Source organism: Notothenia rossii (assembly GCF_949606895.1).
Source record: "Notothenia rossii genome assembly, chromosome: 6".
In the NCBI taxonomy this organism is placed as follows: Eukaryota; Metazoa; Chordata; class Actinopteri; order Perciformes; family Nototheniidae; genus Notothenia; species Notothenia rossii.
In genome coordinates this window covers 28,445,100-28,467,244 of record NC_136909.1, presented here as the reverse complement: position 1 = coordinate 28,467,244, position 22,145 = coordinate 28,445,100, and the positions used below count along the sequence as shown (strand labels likewise).

General features: G+C 40.2%; 1 protein-coding gene across 2 annotated transcripts in view; it reads right to left on the bottom strand.

The window, feature by feature from the left end:
- The window catches only part of notch1b (notch receptor 1b), a 51,387-nt gene extending 38,888 nt beyond the window's left edge, over positions 1 to 12,499 (bottom strand). The window contains exons 1-2 of one of the 2 annotated variants that reach the window (XM_079689185.1): positions 12,244 to 12,499; positions 11,453 to 11,534 (exon numbers count right to left, since the gene is read on the bottom strand). In XM_079689185.1, the coding sequence (XP_079545311.1) occupies positions 11,453 to 11,534; positions 12,244 to 12,301 (140 nt within the window). In that variant the 5' untranslated portion in view covers positions 12,302 to 12,499. The remainder of the gene's footprint in view (positions 1 to 11,452; positions 11,535 to 12,243) is intronic. The other variant, XM_079689184.1, reaches the window with a different exon arrangement.
- Positions 12,500 to 22,145: the final 9,646 nt, after the last annotated feature.

The following is a 22,145-nucleotide window of genomic DNA, read 5'->3' as shown; positions in this document are numbered from 1 at the left end:
CGCTCCAGCAGCGAGCCCTGCAACGTCCCGCCAACAAGGCACCCAGACCCCACGCAGCATTCTCATCTGTTTGTCATTACTGGTGTCATTTTCTGGTTGCTAACGCCATTGTAACACATAATCACTGATGTTCTACTGTAACGGTGGTGGACAGTGAGTGAATACACATGCTATACAGAGATGCACAATGAGAAACCAATGTGAGTTTGGAAAATTGCACAATACAAATCTATTTTAGTAGACCTCAACAATGGAATTATGATCAGTAGAAATGGCCAGGACATGGGACCTTTAATGTAACTAGTACTACCTGTTTACTTTGCACGTCAAGGCTTTTTGTACTTCTGTTTGTCTCAATACTTGTTCTTGCACTGACAATAAAGTTAAATCTAGTCCAATAAGAATGTCACACACTGTCTTTTACATATAATTCTGAATTAAGGACATACTTAGAAATTGATGTGATAGTGAAACTGCTCTATTGGTGTATTTGTAGGCTGTTGTTTCACATTTAAACTTCAACATCAAGAAGCTGTTGCACTTTTCAAATGTTTTGTCACTGTAACTTGTGGTGTAGCTGTACATTCTTCTACATAATATCTGAGCATCTTTACTGTCCCTTAGAGGACAGTCGGAGTGTGTGTGAGTATGTGTGTTGCATGGCTGGGGGGGGGGGGGGGGGAACAGCAGATCTGGCTGCTAGAAGGCCAGTCCAGTTAAGTCCCAGTGGTGGCGGGTGCTGAGGTCGTGAGGCGCCACACGAGCTCGCTGGAAAAAGGCCGCAGGGAGCAGGTGTGCATGTTAATGAGGAGAAGGCAGCTGCTGGGCTGGCCCGGCCATTCACCCCCTCCTTCTCCCCCCCGCACCCCACCACTCTGCCTCCTTCCTCTCCATGGCACCCCATCCTACCACTGTCCTCAAGCCCAGACAGAGACAAGGGCCATGCACTGCCAAAAAACAAGCTTAATTACTTGTAAATGTCTTTTTTTATTTTTTTTATTCATTCTTATTATTTCATATGTTGTGGACCAAAAGTCAAATAGACAACAATATTTCAAGAATGCAACGGATTAAAGTTGAAAATGGTTGTTGAGTTAGACATTTTTTACAGTGTTGGTCTCTGAATGGCCCGGGCTCCCCCCCACCCTTCCCTACACTTAGCAGAGATATGAGGAGCGAGTGAGGAAGAGGATAGAGAGGGAGAGAGAGCGGAGGATGAGTGGGCCCATTGTTTTTTCCCTCCCCATTCAGAGTTGACCACAGGCCGAGCGTATTCAGCTGTTACACCTCCTCTGTCCTCTCTTTTGCCTCTCCAAAAAAGTGTTCCTAATCGTCTTTCATTACATATGGCTCATCCCTGAATTTTTCCCCTTTTTTTCTCATTATTGGTTTCACTTCCTCTGTTCAAAGTTGTATGGTAGCTGGCATCCACTCGCTCCCCTCTGTGGACTTTCTTCCCTCCAAAACCCCCCTCTTCTCCCACACCCCCAGCCCTATTCCTTTTCATTTGAAAGACACCACATTAGGATTTATAAGCCTCTACTGACTACTGCTCACTCCCCCGAAAGACTTCTTTCCAAGTTACTGCTCTGCAACGTTTTAGTGGTCTGTGATGTTGGAGGCCAAGCGTAGGGCAAAAGAAAAGCTTAAAATCCAAAACACACACACAAGCGGCGGGACAAATAAAGGAGTCTGAAAGAAAGGAAACTGGAACTGGTTTGGTTGGGTTTGTCGAGGGGTAAAGGGTTTCCAGTTCAGAAGGAATCTTTGGAGTCTCCTGTCCTGAATCTTAACGCTGAGGGTAGCTGGCAGCCTCACTTTTATGGATCCTAAAAAAACCTCGCACCAGCTTTGAAAACCTGGCACCTGCCCGCGCTAAACAGCCCAACGTCTCACACCGAGGCCTTAAAGACAAACAGATAGCGCCCCCGCACCCTTAGCTCTACACACGTGGACGCACTGTGCAAACACACCCCTGCTGAGGCGCAAGCAGTAAGTCAACTGTAGCACACGCTAGGCGAAGAATGCCAACAGTTTGCTCTTTAACTTGGCGAGGGACTGTCAAATACATGCTCAGCACAAAACTAATTTTACAGGCAGCGGGCTTAACTGCCTCAATGAGTGCACGATCGTATAAAAGAATAAGAGAGGGGGGTTGAGACAAAAGATATTCTACGACTCTTTTATGGAGTCTTGGCTGTATTCAAAACAAACAGAGAGAAGCAGCTGCTCCAACAAGAGAAATCTGCTGGGCTGGCGAGCGGGATAATCTCAACAGCAGCAGGTACACTGGGCTGCTGGAAAGGTAAATAAAGGAGACATGAAAAGAGGGGCACAAATCAGAAGCTGAGCAAATATCAGGTGTGGGGAGGTATCGTATAACAGCAGGACAGCAGTGGAATTATCTCCTCTGTGAGGCCGATACTGTTATTATCCTCTCTGTCATCCCTGCCCAGGAGCACTCATTGTTCTCCTTTGCGCTCACTTCTTCTTCAATTGCTGCCGCAGTAGCCCGTGGCAACAGGTTTGCGACACTGATGGGATGCATAACAGGGCCGGGCGGCGGCTCGAGCCTGTAGCAGATGTTGTGGTGACATCTGACCCTCGGCCAGGCGTCACTGTGAAGGGGCTTTCCTGCCAATCTGCCATCTGCCATCTATCTGAGGTCGCACACAGATGGAGATGGAGGCTTTAAACGTAATGTGCAGACTACACATGTGCACTGTATACAAATAAACCTGGAGTGTGCACACAGATTTTGGCAGCTGTACAGACCCAAATCTGTACCCATTTTAAGGGGCTTAGAGAATTAGGTTGTGCATTTATTGAGTTATTGTGCCTTGTAAAGCTCTGTGGGAGACACAATCATTGTCTGGTTCCATTTCTGTAAATTACTTAATAAGGCTGTTTTAAGATTACTCTTTGTTTGTCGTTTTTTTAATTTATTGCAACAAATCAAATGACAAGAGATAACTCATGTTAAGGCTGATAGTAAAAATGAAAATGGGGTTTATTGACACTTGGATCATTTTACTCAGATTTGGAAATAAGTTGTATAATTTCAGATAACACTGTATTCGCCAAAGTACGGTCTTACGGAGTGAGCCAACAGTTTACCAACTTTATCTGGAGATAAAACTGAAAGTGAAATAAATAATTATGCGGAATAAAAACGAAATTCCTCCACATCAAGTGAGGCAGGTCATACATAGTTGACCTAGGAAATAATCAATTAGCTGATATACACTAAATCGGGGATGGGCAAATGGCCCCTCTTTTTGCGGCCCTCAGATTAATTTATAAACAACGTAATTAATACAAATTAAAATTAAAAAATAACTTGTAGTACTGAATCCGTCCACTAGACTCCTAGTTATGTCGCGAGCTGCGTACATAATATCGTTCGGCAGCCAAATACCGCAAAATAATCTGTGACGTGTTTGTGTGTATTGTGTTTGTTTCCCGGGGAAACACTCACAAGAAACACCGGCTGTTGTTATGCCTGCAGTGACGTTAAAGGTGGGGTAGGTAATTTCGGAGAAACCAGCTCGAGTGCACAAGAATTTGAAAATACACAACTGGAAAAAATCTGCCACTTCCTTACAGAGCCCCTCCTCCAACACACACGAACGCGCACATGACCAATGAGGGCACGAGATGAGTTTGTGCACAGATGGAAGGCTGACAGGCAGGTAGGCCATCCAGTTATTTTAGCCGGGCCGGCTCAAATGATTGGTCGTGCTTTTTACAGTACTACGGCTTCAACAGATGATATTTTTTTATGGATTTATTGTCAAAGCATTTAATATATTCATTGCTATTAGGATGTTAAGAGCATTCCATGGAATATAACAAAAAGTGTTTCTGAAATGAATTACATACCTCACCTTTAAGTTACCGCTTGTAATTATGCCTTTACAAGCTTAAAAGTTGCATTTATCATCTGAATTTGGCAAAACAAGTTTAATATTCTAAAAACCAAGACTTTGTTTATTTGAAATCAGATGAAAACAAACTGTCACGGACCCTGCCGTGTTATCTATGATTACTATACGCTTTTCATTCATAATTTCAGCGGGAGGGAGGGGGAGCGGCGCTGAGGAACAACAGAGAGTTGACAGAGAGTTGACAGGTGTCTGTTGACATTCCCCTTATTGTGCATCAGCAGAGACAGGCTACAAGTGTCTAGGTTCAAGTTAGACAACTAATGTCTGGGTTAGTGTTGATGACTTCATTTTTATGTCATCTTAATGGTTAATCTCAATGCACACACACTTTCCGTGCTTTCCAATAGTTTAAAATAGTGTTATTCCACTGTTAAATAACCTGTTCAATACAAACATGCCACTTTTTTTCTTTCTGTGAACTGATATTTGTTTAGTGAGCTTATTAGAGGATGTTCCCTGAAAGATTGTAAAATGTCAATGAACATGTCAGACTTAATTTGTTAATAATTACATACAATACATGGAATTTGTGTGTGTGTGTGTGTGTGTGTGTGTGTGTGTGTGTGTGTGTGTGTGTGTGTGTGTGTGTGTGTGTGTGTGTGTGTGTGTGTGTGTTCCAAGTGAATCTGCGGCCCCCTGGTGGCCAGTACATAAATTATGTGGCCCCCACCACCATCCAAGTTGCCAATCCCTGCACTAAATGAATGCCAATTAAAATAACAGTCATTGTTTTTTGTTAGGATACACTGCTATTATCCTGTAAAATATCATGAAATATTTCCATTTGAAGACTTTATCTGGATCTTTGGCTTAATTAGATTAATTAAATAAATAGAATTAAAGAGATATAGAAAATAATCTGTGGCTGAAGCCATACTAAGGCATTTTGGGTAATACTTAGTTTTTCTTTTTCTTTTTGAATATCCTTATTTTCAGAGAGGATGTCCAAAAAAAGGTAGATAAGTTTAAATAAACCAGAGATATAATGTAAGACTGTTTTTGTGTGTCCCTCTCTCGGTGTCTCCTCCAATGACACGGAGCTTCTAAAGTGTGTTATTGGAGCCTGTTTGTACCTCTGTCCCCCCCTCCCCTCACCCCTCCTGTCTCCCCACCCGTTCTCATTTCCTGGCTGTTTGGTCCTGTGCCTGGCCCTGTCCCCTTTAGTCTTGTCTGATCCGTTTTAAAAGCATTGCCTAAGGGAGGCCTCTCTCCTCTCCTCCACACTTCCCTCTCTTTTCTGCCCTCTGTAGTGTTTTCCCAGCAGCAAATAGTGGCGAACCACTGTGACAACTCTGTGGAGAAAATCAACACTGAAACGAATCCCAAAATTCAGCCTAAATCCCACAGATCGAATGTAGTGAAATATAAATAGCTCTTCGCCTAAAACCAAAGCTGGCACAAAAAGTCGGCGTGTTGTTTGTTGTGGAACTGAAACCAAAGTTACCACCCAATCCCCATTGGCTTGAGAAATTACAGGGGAAGGCTGCCCCTCGTTCCCTCTCCTTAGTTACATCCATCCTACTTTACCTTCCTCTCTAATCGTAGAGGGGAGCTGACCTGGCCAACCCACATCTGGCAGCCTCCATTAGAAACCCTGTTTATTTGGGAGCGTTATGGACACAGCCCATGGGAAAGAGCCAGCTCCCCCAGGGACCGACCACTCTGTGTGTGTGTGTGTGTGTGTGTGTGTGTGTGTGTGTGTGTGTGTGTGTGTGTGTGTGTGTGTGTGTGTGTGTGTGTGTGTGTGTGTGTGTGTGTGTGTGTGTGTGTGTGTGTGTGTGTGTGTGTGTGTGTGTGTGTGTGTGTGTGTGTCTTGAGAGTCTAATGACTTCTGCCACTGCCTACTTTACAAGGCTGGGAACCACTTACAGGCTTTACGGGTGTCTGAAGGTGTAGCTGACAGTGCAACTGGACTCTCAGGTTGTTACTGTACTTGGCGACTTCAAAGTTTGTGAGAGCATGCCGATATGTACCATTACTACAACCTCCAACATAAATCTGCAGACTGGGATTAGATTGTTAGCAGGCTTAAGTTTCAGATTTTAGAAGCTGTGTATATTAATTGAATTGGTCAGCTAGCCAAATTACAAAATAAAGTGGTGGCTGTTTGCCGATTACTGGTAAACATGTCTCGCAAGCCAGTATCTAATCTCTGAGCCAGCAATGTTTTAGGGGTGAAATGTTTCATAATGTGTTAGCTACACATAATGTCACTTTTGAATAAAATTCTTAGAATAAAAAAAGGTAAATTGACACTAATGTGGCAAATTTGAATATTACTTTAAGTATGTTTGTCAGCATTAACTCTTGATGAAAGAAAACTATGTTCTTATTTTGAGTGCAGGGCTTTTCATAGTCTGACACCAGGTGCAGCTGTAACTGTGTGCTTCAACTTGAGCCAACATTTGGATCAGCCCCTTTTTTCTAATGCACCCGTATGCAGACAACTATCATTGGTTTACAGTAATACTGAAACTTCAAAATGTTATTATTCTAAGTAAATGCTGGGGTTATTGGGCGTTATTTTTCCTTTTATTTCTAAGCAGATTTAAAGATGTATATTAGCAAATAAATACAATACAAGAAAGACAATTACCTCCTTGGAATGTCAGTGTGTTAGGATTTGACAAGTTATGACTCAAAGCCCTAGAAAAGTATTATTATTAGGTAATCCTGACTAAACCATGGCAGCTTGTCCTGTTTAGATAAATGTTGAAGCTTCAAAAGCCTCAAGGAAACAGATTTTTTTCTAGTGACAGCAACCATGATTGGTATCAGTTTTACGATCTGTGTTGCTGCTTAACTGAACAAACTGCTCTACTTAACCACAAAGGCATCATACTCCATTTTCCTAAATATCCTGTGAGTGAGTGTTTATCAGGCAATGACTGAAAGCTAAAGGCACACCTGGCATTCAACGCAGATCTGTTCCAGTGTGGAGCTGAATGAGCATAACCACAAGTAATCATGGGTATTATGCAGCATGCTGTTGTGTGGGTGAAAGCACGTCTAAGTTGTTACACTACAACCCACAGACAGGTGGTCTGGCTGAATGAAAAAAGAAATGAGGAAGTGTGGTCTGGAGTATGCCCAGTGTCTTTGTCTCACACACACACACACACACACACACACACACACACACACACACACACACACACACACACACACACACACACACACATACATTCTGTCAGCCCTCTCAGCCTGCGATCAAAGTTTATGTGATTTATCTTGGCATATGCCAACCAGGGAGGCTCAAATGTCATTAATCCTCCGCACTGAGGTTCCCCACCACCAAGTCACTTCATTCAGCCTAAAAACTCTGACGATCAGCCCTCTCACCAGCCCCGCTCCTGCCAAAGGAAACCCAACACTGGCGGCAGCGGCCATATAAAAGCCTTGTGCTGTGTGTTTCTCGCTGTGTGATGATATGATCAGATACGGCACCTTTTCTTCCCTCAGGCCACTGGGAGGCCGTTTCCTCACTCTGAATGGATGCATGGGGGGGTGCAGTAGTGTGTGTATGTGTGTGTGGGGGCAGATAGACTCATCTGACCGGAGTGAACAGAGGTGCCATTAAGGAATCCCAAGAACCGGAGAGAAAAGGACTCACTTTCATTGAAGAGCGTGTATAGTGTAGCAGTCACTGCACATACCAGCAGGAAGTTAAAGACTGTTTGTTATGTTATCTAATGCAAACACTAAAGTTTCATTTATTTTCTTTTTAATCAAGGTTTCCCAACCACGATAACATTTCAACATATTTTTCACACGATAGTCTGCTCATGTCAATTAAAAAGGAATGTGAAAAAACAAATTGACTACAATTTTAACAAATAAAATCTTAGGTGATGGAAAGTTGGTAAGCCAAATTATTTTAGTGATGCGTCTGAAGTGATGGATATGAAACCTCAATACATTTGTAAATAAATTTCATTTTTGAATCCGCAATCTGTCAAATAAATATAAATATCTATGTCCAGATTGTCAGTTCTTGTTTACTTATTTATCGATCAGGTTTTGCCGGTTCCAAATAAAGAAATCAGTCAGGTTTTTATAATATGTGTGCTCATTTAAAGGTGGGGTAAGTAATTTTGGAGAAACCAGCTTGAGTGCGCTAGAATTTGAAAATACATAACTGGAAAAAATCTGCCACTTTCTTACAGAGCCCCTCCTCCAACACACACGAGCGTGCACATGACCAATGAGGGCACGAGATAAGTTTGTGCACAGATGGAAGGCTGACAGGCAGGTAGACCATCCAGTTATTTTAGCCGGGCCGGCTAAAATGATTGGTCGTGCTTTTTACAGCGCTACGGCTTCCACAGATGACATTTTTTTATGAATTTTTTGTCAAAGCACTTAAGATATTCATTGCTATCAGGATGTTAAGAGCATTCCATGGAATATAACAAAAAGTGTATCTCGATCCGGTTTCTCAAACTTACCTACCCCACCTTTAAAGTGTATTGAATACTGTTGAATATGTCAAATAATAAGGGATTTTGCAATACACAGTATTGAAAGGAATATTTTGAATAGTATTGTGGTATCTGTCATGTCAAAAAGGAATCATCTACGCATATTAAAATCTCAAATCCTACAGTTACCAGCCGTCACTTTTTTATAACAATGTTTTATGTCAACCGCTTAGAAGAGCATTTTAGTCTCTGATGGTGGAAAACAACTTATTGTCAATTAAATACAAACTAATCCGAATGTATATTAAAGCCTTTGTAAACTGATTGATTACATAATATAGTAGCAGCTCAGGCTTTTGTGTTCAACAAGACAAAAATGCAAATGATTCTTCTCTACTGAAACATTAGAAGAGTTTCTGTTGTATCTCAAGTATGGCCTCTCCATACAAACTTGAGGCTTTCATCTGTAATGAGAACCTGAATCCTAAATCATCACGTGACTCCTGGCAATCAACAGGCTGTCTGCTGTATGTTTTCATCACGCTGACTAACTGATGATGAAGGTTTGTGATCTCTCAGCAGCATCCTTCCTCGCCCAACATTTCTCATCCCTCCTGGCAGAGAGAAGCTCTTTCATTCTGGCCATTGTGCCACTGGAATTTGGGAGTTATTTTTCCTGGTCCGGATCGACTCGGCTCTGTCACTGCTCTCTCCTGCAGCCAAGCCTCTGCTGTAAACGAGAGGCCTCCAACAAGCTCTTTGGAGATAAAACTTCAGTCAGGATCTAACAAGGCCAGGCAGGCCAGATACGGAGAGGAGATGGTATTTATGGTATGGCACGTCAAGTAGGCAGGCATCTCTGTCATACCATATAAAACTGAAGCTTCCAATCCCACTTACTTGACCTTGACATAACTCTGGAGTTCAAGAGCGGCGGCTTCTTTACTAAGGACAAACCAAGTCGTAATCCTGACAGGAATGAAGCGAGGCAGGGGGCAAAAAAAACTCTGCATTGCCTTCACTAATAAATGATTGTCATATTGTATAATGTCTCATCTGGTTATGACAAAATAATCATAGGCATTTCATCAGGGTTATCTTGGCTTCGGCCTGAGATGTCAAACTTTTATAACAAACTGCGGGCATGGGCTTTGAAGACTTGGGCCTTTACCAGAGAGGATCTAAGCCTTAGTAAATAAGCTATTGTTTGGATTAGGCTGGATCCTACCAAAAGTATTTTTAGCTTGAATACCAGCACCGAAAGTGTGGATACCACAAGCTCTGGTGCAGCTCAGCTGGATTTCCCTTTCAGTCATTTCAAAGTTGACAAAGCAATCCTTCAATGAAGAATTCTCATACGAAAACAAAAGTATTCTTCGTTCCTTCCAAAAGATTTAGTCAACAATAGTCTCAAATTGAAGAACAACAATCACCACATTATATATCTTTAGAAAGCACAAAACCTCCCAATTTCTAAAACAATAAATCACCTTAAGAACCTGATTGCGCCACAACAACAACCTTCTTTTTAGGGAGTGCATTCACAAAATAACACTAATCGAAAATAATAGGCGAGAATAAACTTTACATTTACTGCTGTCTTTAGTGAGTTACATTTCAGAAGAGAAGTGGTTCAAAACTGTAGTCCAAAAGAGATAATAGTTGTTTGGAGTATGTCAGTTTTGGACTTGTGATCCAAGAATGAATGTATGTTTTGGTTCAAACAAAAGTACAAAATCTAAAGATATTGAGTTAACAATAACATATGACAAGAAAGAGCAGGATATGTTCCCCTTTGCAGTGTACTTTGTACTTCTGGTTAATGCTGCAATGATTAGTTGACTAATCGAAAATTAGATAAACACATCGCCAAAGACTTGGGCGTGGCTATTATAATTATAATTTATTATCATTAGTTGCAATCAGCTGAACTTCTGACAATGATCCTCATTCATATTTTGCTGGCTGAACTTGATGAACCTAAAACTTTTTCTCCATGCCCTCTGGTGGTACAGTGAAAAATAGCGCAGCAATGTTTTCAACACACACACAAACACATAAAGCCTTGTTTGCCCGCTTAAATCTTTTCAAAACTGCGAGGATGTCCATCTCCATGTTTAATTGGAGAAGACAGAGGAGTAGGACAGTGAAGGGGCACAAGGATGGCTTTGTGGCCCAGTGAGGTTGTAGGGAAGGTGGGGAGTTGGAGGGTATGGGTAGGGGGGGGGCGGTTGTGTGATTGAGGGGTGAATAATACAACCAGAGCAAATGAAGATGTGGCGGGGGGCCAAGATGGCTGCCTGGGTCTTGCTGTCTCGGAGCAGTGACCCAGTCTGCCAAATCATTCCCCCGGTCAGCGAGCCCTGCGACAGTAAGATGACACTGGCTGATCTGCTCATGCCAGGATGGAAATAGAGCCAAGCGTAAAGTAGGCTATTGTTGTAAAGAAGTGGGAAAAAAAACTTCTGTGCGGCTTATTTGTTTACACTGGTGTGAAAACATCTCCAAATAAAAAAAGGCAGAATGTAGAACTTGTTTCCATTCCTTTAAGCAGGTTAAAAAACATCTAGCCGATGCCATCTGTCTAAGGGAATGAGAGGAGAGAGAGAGAGTACTGAGGGCCATTGAGGAGGGGACACAATCCCAGGAGAGAGGAGGGGTTGTGAAGAGAGGGGGGGGGGTTGAGGACAGGGTCTGAGGGTCTCTCTGGGAAGCCTCACCCAGATTAGTCACACAGAATTAATCGCAGCGGAGAACAATGGTAGCCGAGCTTCTGGCAACCCCAGCTGTCGCTCGGTGGAAGAAAAGAAAAAGCAAGATTTAGGGCTGCGAGTGGGGTGGCAGCAACACACAAACACACTCTCTCACAGTGACCCCTGTCCTCATCAATGTCCACTCATTTCTGTCTCAGCTCTCTGACCATTCGCCTACCAGAAATAGCAACACTGGTGTGAGCTTTTTCCCCCTTTACAGCCTTCACATGTCAACCAAAAATCTGAGTCATGTCAAATTCCAAAATCATACATTTCTCTGCAGGTATTCCTCACCAAGAATCGGTCATGGGGAAGAAAAAACTAAACTTACTTGCACTCTCCATTGCCATCTGGAGTTGCTTCACACCTCCCCAGGTTCAAACACGACTCCGTGGGCATGGAGCATCTTAGACCTGCAAATGAAAAGTTTTAATACACCTGTTGAAACTTGTTTAACTTTCAAAAACCGTAAGGAACCACTAACTATGTTGGGGTTTGATGTGATGCAGCAAATATGTGTTTTCCTTCAGTGATGAATACTCCATAAATGTGAAGTCTAGGTGTGACTCTTGGCACCTCAAAAGAGCAGTTTTTGTGGTAAACAGGGGGGGCTGACACTGGTTTGGCAGTGGCATGCTCCTCTCTGCAGCTGTCCCAAAAAGAATGTGCCATTTGAGGAGCAACACTGCTTTGCAATAATATAAAACACAAACACACTGCTCTGAATGCAAACTTCAAAGGCATGCGTTAGTGAGAACAAAGTTGAGTGTTTGCTGGACAAGTGCGCCCAATCTGCCCTTGCAAAGTGAAAAAGCCTGGATTTATCCAGTTTGCAAGTCAGGAGAGCAAAGCTGTGTTTAATATGATGCCCAGTTGCATGAAATCGCACAGTTAAGCTTAAGTAAGGCAAATTAACAGTAAACTGAGTTCACATGCAGGATGAGTCGAAACAAGTTGCTACACTTCAGTTTCAGTCCATCAGTTCACAAAGCAGCGAATGCAACAGGTTCGAGTCAAACTCTACTCTGAGTCTGCAACACACACAATAAGTAGAATAAGACATTGTATCTTACTGATGAAGAAAACAACACATAAAGTGAGTCCCCCCCTCGCGCCACTTACCTCGTGTTAGTGCTATCAGCGACAACAAGAAAGTTAGTTTCACAAAGAAAATATGCATTCCTTCTGGTTTAAAATGGTTGTACAAATCCACGCGGGTTTTTCATAGATCCGATAGTGTGTCTTCCTCTCTGTCAGATAAAAAAAAACGACTTTCAGTTCATCCTTGAGTAGATCCACAGAGAAAGTAAAAGCGGTGAATGCGATGAACTCCGAGCATGAGATGTTGTCACTTCAGATCCCGGCTTGGAAATGACTTGAGGGGACGCAGTGCTCCATCCGCTGCACTGAGGGGCGTAACACACACAAACACACACAAACACACACACACACACACCCACCCACACACACACACACGCACACACGCACGCACGCACGCACACACACACACACACACACACACACACACACGCATGCATGCACGCACACACGGTCACAAAAATCAAACGGTCAGTCCACATAGACAAGCACACGCAGGTTTTCTCGTTTTCTTTTGGGCTGGTCGCAGCAATTAGTCTGGGCCATGGTCTGTGCCCGCGGTTTCCATACAGCACTTATCATGTCTCAAAAAGTTACCGGTAATGTGTGTTTAACACAGTAAACGATTAGTTATCAATGAGTGATTAAGCCCAGAAGTTTGTTCTTGAACAAAAAATAAACACATTAGCCTTTAGTAAATTAAAAACCGTGTGCGTTGTCTTCTGCCTCATAGCCAAACTTTTCAAAAAAGCCTCAGAAAACTTTTTAAGTGTCTTAACTACACTAGGTAAGCTTTAAATGTTTGTATGAAAAAACCTAAACTCAGCATATTTACTAAAGTACAGTACTGTACAATTTTGATGTTATATGACTTTTAGATAGACACCCATAAGCAGGGCCGTCCCTGGCCAACTTGGGGCCCCAAGCGACATTGTGAGATGAGGCCCTCCCCACAACCGACAGGAGTGAAAAAAAATGTTTTGGAGACAAGTACTCTGCAAATATAATTCCTGTTTATTATTATTATCAACACAGTTGCTTTTTTATACAGTGAGGTAAATGATAAATGGTGAATACGTCTGCATTTCCTGCCAAATAATAGCCTCAAAAAGATTAAAATATAATTAATGCAAATAAACTACTTCTACTAATAATCATAATCAATTCAATAATATAAATACTATATTATTTTATTATAATATAGTTGTAATATAGTCAAGACAAAACATGCTTATTACATGCTCAAAAACGGATATTTCTTAAATCTGTATTCAAATGTAGTTCCCTCTGTCAGCAACGTATTAACAACTAAACACACATTTCTATCAGTATTTCTCTGTGTTGTGGTTGACATGATGATGACTGTTAGGAGTTAAGAGGAGATGCTGAGCATCACCATGAAATGTGCAAATTGACATAAAAATGAATAAAAGGGGAAAAAATGCTCCATGTTTTTTAGGCTGTAAACTTGAACTGTTATGTAAGCCAACTAGACAGACAGTTTATCACTCTTCCTCCTGTACATTAGCAGATAAAAGGCATAACATACTTTGACATTTGACTAAAAGGCATAACATACTTTGACATTTGACTTATACAACATTCGCAGGCTGTACATTTGACTCATACAACAACCCACCTTCGAGTGATGCTCTAGTTTCTTCATCTTTTTTTTTTTTGTCCTCTTGCTCTTGACTGAAACTTTCTTTTCACCGAAATCTCTTCACCTGCACTAGTGGCCATATCAAAGCCGTGATTGGTCAGATGTCGATTCATTGCAACGGTGTCGGGTTACAGTTGCTCCCCTTGTCACCTCTCTCTCTCACTCTCGTGTGTTAGCCGGGAGGGGGGGGGGAGAACTGCGCTGAGAACTGCGCACAAGCCGAGCTCATAAGCCAAGGCCCCCTGTGCAATGTGAGGCCCCATGCAGCCTGCATGATCGGCCTAGGAAGGGACGGCCCTGCCCATAAGAAATGTTATGTTACCATAGTAGGCTACTGGTATCATAGTACCATGGTATATTTCAACCCAGTCTCACGGCATTTCATGTTATAGTCACAAAATACATTTAATCTATTGATTCGTGTTCACCAACACGAATCAATAGATTCACACGTTCTATGTGACATTTCTTTCGTGTCACACAGAACGATTTTAAAAGCAATGTATTTCTATTGGTAGTATGTTTCGTGCCTGCACCATGTCTTTTTGTCCGGTCGGGTCTTGGAAGACCAGAAGCTGTGCTGTTCATAAAAACATTGTCTTAAATTGTATAATGTTGGACTTTTCTTGCGGTCCGTGAGGAAAATAAATGGGGCTCAGAGCCTCAGAATACTGAAATCTGTATTTTTTAAATATTGTTTTCCTTCTAATTTGTTATTATTTGGTGCAGGCACGAACCATAAGTACCAATAGAAATACATTGCTTTTAAAATTGTATATATTATAAGGAAAACACAGACACTCATCACCAAGGTCACAATATCAATCGATCCAGCAGAGCAATAGCCTATAGGCAAAACACAGAAGATCAACAAAAAATATGACATAAAATGAACTTACCAAAGCTGAAGATGGTCAACTTCATTCATTTTCTTTCCGTTTTACTGGTTTTAATCGCTTTATGCTAATCTCTCTCGTCTCCTCTTCACAAACAACTACTATTTCCGAGGCATACGTACTTACAGACATTCAGCTCTCTGAATTATGGGATGACGTTTGCTAGGTATGTCAGCACAGTGCCCCAATAGTGATTCTTTTTTTGCCGCACACATTGAATAGAAAAATACTCTTAGCATGTGCAGTGTAGTTTTTACAGCACCCATTCACTTTCACAGTGAGAGAGAGGGGCTAGATCGCTCAAAATGGCTCAATAGGCACACTGTAGACACTAATTAGAAGAACAGAGACTAAAACAGCAATGTACAGATGAATCAGATGATTAAACATGATCTTAAAATATATTTTAAGATGTATTTTTTTTGCATTTATTTGCATTTATTTGGAATTATTATTTGAATTACTTTCTGCTGACACTAGGGGCTGTCATAAAAAAAATCCTGTAATACATGTACCATGGTAAATATACCATGGTACTATGGTACGAGTACTATGGTAACATTTCTTATGAACTCAAACAAACAAAAAATACCTAAAAGATTTCAAGAACGCCATTTGAAACAATTTCAAAAACATGACGTTGTTTTCAAACGTCACTAACATAAGCATTAGTTTAACATACATTCTAAAAACTTGAAGCCTTTCTTTTGGCAGCAGGCCAGTACTTACTTATCCATCAAGTATGGTATAACGATACATTTCACATATTATCTTTAACTTTTGATAGAAACGCTGTAATGTTTGATGGAAGAAGTTTTTTGCATGATACAAGTCTTTGGTTTCCATACAAAATATGAGAGAGGGTAACAAGAAGGACCAAATGCAACTTTCATTTATTAAAGTATTAGTTTCGGTCTTTAAAACTCACATTAGTTCATCTTTTTGCTACACTATTGCATCGGGTCATCACAACCTGGGAACCTGTTAGAGATAGGATCTCGACACTGATAAATAAACGCTGACAGGGAATCACTTTCAGTCAGCCAGGCTGCGGAGTCAGCAGGAGCAGGGTGATGTTCCCATCAGGTGGTTTATGAACACAGTCTGAGCAGCTTCACACAGGTAAACTGCTGTCAAGTTAAAAAAAAAAAACAGACAGATACCATGTGTTTATGTAATATCACAATTTCTAACTGGGGTCAGTAGTTGAGGAGTTTCACTGTTACCACTGTCATGGTATCTTTATTTTTCACCATCGTTTTACTGTCTGTCTCTTGAGTCCCAAACTTTATGGAAGTGCAGCATGAAGCAACTCTTTTAATTAATACTATATACAGTAATCTCTTCTCACCTGTACATTTTCGCTCATTAGTTCTTCGTTGACCTTTGAAACGGCAGTTGACAAACAATCTTCACTCAAGGTTCATCTATATGTGAACCTATAAAAACTGTTCATGTTTTATAACTTAGAAATCCATATGTACTATGGGTCTTTTTTTTACCCTGATCAACATAGTTGCTTTGCATACCCCTTCATGGTGTAGATTTTGGCTCCATTTGGGGTATTTGGTTTTATATTCGTGCAAGTGTATTTATACTGCAATTGATTAAACCCTCTTGACTACAAACAGGTCTGACTACTTTGTGAAAATGTCCGAGGCCGGGTTTAAATGCATCAACATGTTTACATTGTTAAAAGAGAAGTTCAATTATTGCGTAGCTAGTGCGTGGTTGCAAAATGGAAAGAGGCAGTGGATCAGAGCATGGAAGAAATTATTCAAAGTAAAATTAAAGTTGTTTTGTATCTTTGAGTTTGTCTTTAAAAATAATGCTGCAGCTCCTCAAGAGCAGGAACAGTTAACGTTTTGAGGCTTGAGTTATCCAAATAAAAGCTTTAGAGCCTAGTCAGTGTGCATTTACACTTGTGTTATATATTACAATACTGTTAATGCCAGGAGATCAGTACGATTTATATATATTATTTTAAATTACAATAATGGTTACAATACATAAGAAGGAAGATAAAAGAAGGAAGTTTGAAAATAATCGCAAAAGTGCAATATTGGTCAATTATAAATATATCCCTTCTTTGGTTCGCCCTTATGATTAGTGTAAAAAAAGTCCCATTTAATACACTTGGACTTAATATTGTATAACAGTCAAATATAAGAACCAAAATAAGTATTTTAAGGGATCTCTTTAAAACCACGAGTGACACAGAGAGACTAAAACAGCAGCCGGAGAGGGGAAAAAAAGCAGATGTTTAAAGCCTGAGGGCAGACAGAGAGTAGGGGTGGAGGAGGAGACAGTGATGGAGAGAACATGTTAAACAATGAAGAGTTGTGTGAATCCAAATTTTAATCAGTCTGTTCACATGCACATTCATAACATGATTATGGTCAGATTAAGGCAATACTATATGGGTATTGTTATGTTAATATTTCAGTCTGGCTATAATCAGCTTTGAGTTTTTGGCTATTAACCTACCTAGATTTAAGTCACTTAATTTAATCACCTTAAGCGGATAACCTGATTTCATTTGGTGTTTTGAATTTTCACATGCATGTAAAAGCAGAAGTTATGGCGAGGGGTGGGGGGAAACTAGAATCGGTTACATTTTGTATTAAATATTTAATCATATATAATATAATATATGAGACTTTTCTTTAATTTGGCATTCCTGCTTATAGGCCATTTTTAAACTGTAAACAACAACTTTAGATGTGACCAAATGTTCTGTGGCCCCAAATGTTAAATACTGGACTTTGACTCACAATGGGTTAACGTTTGATCTCGGTCTCAACCATCAAGGTCATACTCTGGTATAATTTTTCACTTTTTATTGACAGTTTCTCACTGCAGGTCATCTCCCTGGTGAGAAGAACCGATGTTTGAAATACAACAACACAACACACATCCTCTCTACAAGTTTTAAGACATTTTCAAATATGCCTATAACTCCCTTTTGTGCAGTTGTTCATTGTGGGGAAAAACGGGGGGAAATGTGTTTATTGTGTCACATTGTGAGGTGGAGAGTAAACAGGATTTGTGTTGATTTCCTTCTCATTGTGTTGACCTGGGGGTTGGGGTCTGTCCCATGGACTGCAGCAGCACAGATGGAGAGACCTGTTCTACTTCATCAGCCTGAAAAACAGAGACAGCTGCTCAGGGTTGGATCAAATCAGAAAGCTACAACACAATCCGTCAAAGCCGTGATTTCTGACATTTTAGCCATCTAATGACGGATTACTGTATACCTAGAATGCAAAGTGAACTGTATTCAACGGCTGAAAAATACATAAACAAATACATTTAAATGGTTTCCTTATTGGATGAATACTTTACTAAAACGAAGAGAATATATTCTCAATGTATTTTCATGCATGAAATATCTTTGGAGGAATGACTCTCATAACCACTCTCAATAGTTCATTTTCTTATATATGGAGTCTGTTATTTTATCATAAACTAAATGATGACAGGGACATATAATCTTGCATCATCTATCATCATGACCGTTCTCCTGACATTTGGCTGACAGTTATGTTGATGACGTAAACTTGTTCAACTGCTGCACTCTCTGCATTTCATGAATGAGCTTTCTCCCAAGAATGTACGTATGAGGCTAATACCACTTTGCATACAAGATCTTCTGTTTCGCCTTTGAGAAAGAGTGTGGGTGGGCGCCGGGTAGCCTGCAGCGACAGATGTGGTGTGTATGGGACATGCCTGGACATGTTTATGTAACGCACTGTCATGGAAAGTACTTTACTTATTCATAAAGTAAAGCAGAAAATAAAACGTGAAAAAACATTATAACTTGTTTTCTGATACAGACATACAGGTATGAGCAAACTGTTCAGTATAACTGCTTGTGGATTTAAAACGATTATTATATTATTATTCACTCTTCTTGTTTCTGTCAACGTTGGCTTGTGATTTGCGAGATTTTCCAGGTCATCTGTTGACACTCATCAGAGATTTGCTGTGAGCAGGCCACATCCAGTGGTTTTCAACAAGTCCTCCAACTCATACGACCAAATAGGTAGATTGTTCAAGCGCAATTATTACGTCCTATAATCACGTTTTAAAGTTTTCGACCTCTAGTGCTCCCGTTGAATGCAAACGCTACGGAGGGTCGTATATTCACAAATAACCCTCTCTGGAAAATCCTAAATTGTAGGATAGTTTGGCCATTAAAATGCTTTTTGATTAGATTTCTAGCGAGAAGTGTATATCATACTTTCAGAATCCACGTCCAGTGGATGTGTAGGATCTTAGATATTAGGAAGATGAATTGAGGTCTCTCCAGGAGAACGTCTATATACGGCAGCGTCCATTTCACATATTGTAGTTCTATAGAACTACAGTGAAATATTATAGCAATATCCTGTACAATTATGTGAAAATATGAATGACACTACACATCTTCAGATGTTATACATACATAAGTGTCCTACACTAATAATACAAAGTTGTTATGGCATTGTATGATGTGTGTTATTTGTAACATCTTCAGAAACTACCTTTGCAACTGCTCATGCAGTTGACTGTTACAGGTCTATACAGGTTCATGGTACAATGCATAAGCTTCAAATCGAGAGACTGAAACTGTATTTTTCTTTATCGTTCTGTTTTAATGTCACAATAAAGTTAATAGTCATATTACGTTTGATATTATTATGTTTTATCAACTACACCACTGGTTTTTTAACCCGCACCGCCTAGTGGTTAAAACACGTTATTGAATTTTGTTGTTGAATTTTGTATTTGATGAAAAAATTTAAATATTAAGAGTAGCCTACATAAAAAATAAGGGGAAAGTAGAAGGTCAATGATAGAAATATAGAATAGAAAATATCAAGAAGATACTGTAGTGATCTCTACAATAAAACAGCTAGTGGAGGACGTCCAAAGATGTTAACAGGAGGATGTGGAAAACAGACAAACTAATAAGGCTTTATTTAAATATTAAAGAATACTTTAAGTTAAGGTCTTCTTTTGAATAAGAACAACACTTTGGAGGTATCTACAGATAAATATTAAGTCTGACAAAGTACTTAACGTCTAATATATTGCATGGTTTATTTTGGCACTTGACAATCACCTACCCCTGAATTTTACTCAGGTGTAACTAAAGTCTGATTTAAGGGTTGTTTATATTTCACATCATTAATCAGAATCTGCAAAGTAACTCAAATAAATGTATTGGAGTAAAAATACCAGGTTAACCTGTCAATTGTAGTGGAGTAGAACATAGTAGTACATGCTGTTGTAACAAAAACATTTCCCAACTTGGGATCAATAAAGTACATCTTATCTTATCTTATCTTATCTTAAGATGATCGATGGCTACTGCCATATTTGCTAAATTTGCCTCTGAACCTTGATAAGTGCACGCATGTTTCAGGCTTATCAATGAGCTGATTATGACCTTAGCTGTCAAGTGGGTATATTAATGCTGGGGGGGGGGGGTTTCAGGGGCTGGGCTGGACCCGTTCGAGTCCAGTTTTGGATAGTCTGCCGTGGTTACATTCCATTTCAAAGCGCTGTTTGACGCTCGGCGTAACCTTGTCGCACTGCCACTCCAACATCCAATCACAGAGCTTGGGGACTAATCACGGGGTTTGTAAAGCAAAGCGGATGTTGTAGTCCCAAACGATAGCTGAGGATTCTGGGTAGTGTAGTGCCCTCGGAAACTCTTTAGTGTCTAAAAACTATTTGTTTCTCCGAATCGAAGGTAAAAAACACAAAAGCATTGCACACAATTTTAACCAATCAATATTGTGTAATTAACAAGGATAAACTGATGTTTTTTAGTGGATGGGTATTGTACTGCAGATATCACTGTGTAATCATTTGACAGTGAATGCTATACTTCCGGTTTTATTATGAAAACTTCGAGACCGGAAATACTGTTTTCACCCCGTGAGGGTTGACGCCAACTTTACATGGACACTGCCTTCAATAGAAATGAATAGGGGAAAGACGTAGTACAAGTTCTCCTGGCGAAACCTAAAATCATCTTCGTAATATCTATCAAACTATATATCCTACACATCCACTGTACGTGAATTCTAAAAGTACAATATACACTTTTCACTAGAAATCTAATCAAAAAGCATTTTAATGGCCAAACTATTCCACAATTTAGGATTTTCCAGAGAGGGTTATTTGTGAATAAACGACCCTCCGGAGCGTTTGCTCAACGGGATCATGTTGTTTCTTATACTACCACTAGAGGTGCTACACTTTAAAGCGTGACTATGGGTCGTAATAAGCTGCTGAACAATCTACCTATTTGGTCGTTTTTTGTAGGAGGACAGGCCGGTGGTTTTACAAAATAAGCGGTATGACAGATGTAGAAGTCAGATGTTATCCACACAAAAAAAACGTCACACTAAACCTTAACTTTGTTCCTATTTGTTGAAAATCCTTAAAAATAAGTCACAGATATGCTATTTTATTTCAGGAATTTTAACTGGGTACTTAAAGTTTTAGAAAATGCTCAAACTAAATACTGTGAAATACTTAGCATATTATTGTCTTCTGTGCAAAGGAGTCATGAGATAAATCTGAAGGGGCAAATGAATGAACCATTTTGGAATTTTTTTATACTTTTGAAATATTGAGCTCCTCGCTGCTTATGACCTCAAATCAAAAGCTAAACGGGTCTACATTAAATAAATAGACAAAAGCTTGTTCTTGACACTAAACTGAAACATTTTGACGGCATTGTGTCCACAAAACAACTAACAATGTGATATCATTCTCCATAATCTCTCTTTGACAGTGTTAGAGTCACTTCAAACTTTAAAATTGTTTCTTCAAAGGTAATATAATAGGCTTTAGAAGCTCCTCCTAGGTGTCATCAGATAAGTGTGGAGTGCAAAAAGACCCAAGCAGAGCATATACCCATTAGAAGAAGTGTGAACAACTGTCACTGTTAGAAATTTGGATGTGTTTATTGTCTATCTATCTACTTGATCCTGAAAGGGTGTGACAGTTTTCCAGCAGAAACTTACAGTAATGGCACTACAGTTTGGCCCCGAGCGATGATTCCTTCTCCACAACTGTTGTGTCGACATCTCCAAAACTCAAACTCTCCCACAGATGTTCAGTGAGCATCTTGCAGGGCCGCAGAGAAACCCGTTTGTATCCTCTTCAGAGCCCTGTGGACTTTTGCAGAGAATTACTATAAGCCATTTATAGTTAAACAGCCTTGTTTACAACTGACACATTCACAGGCTTGTAACAAGCTTCATGGAAGTGGAAATAATTGACCCTTGTGTCCCCCTGAGGACTCTCATTAGTCAGACAAGGCTGCTTGGGACAAGAATAGTTTAATGTGTGTAAAAAAAGACCTC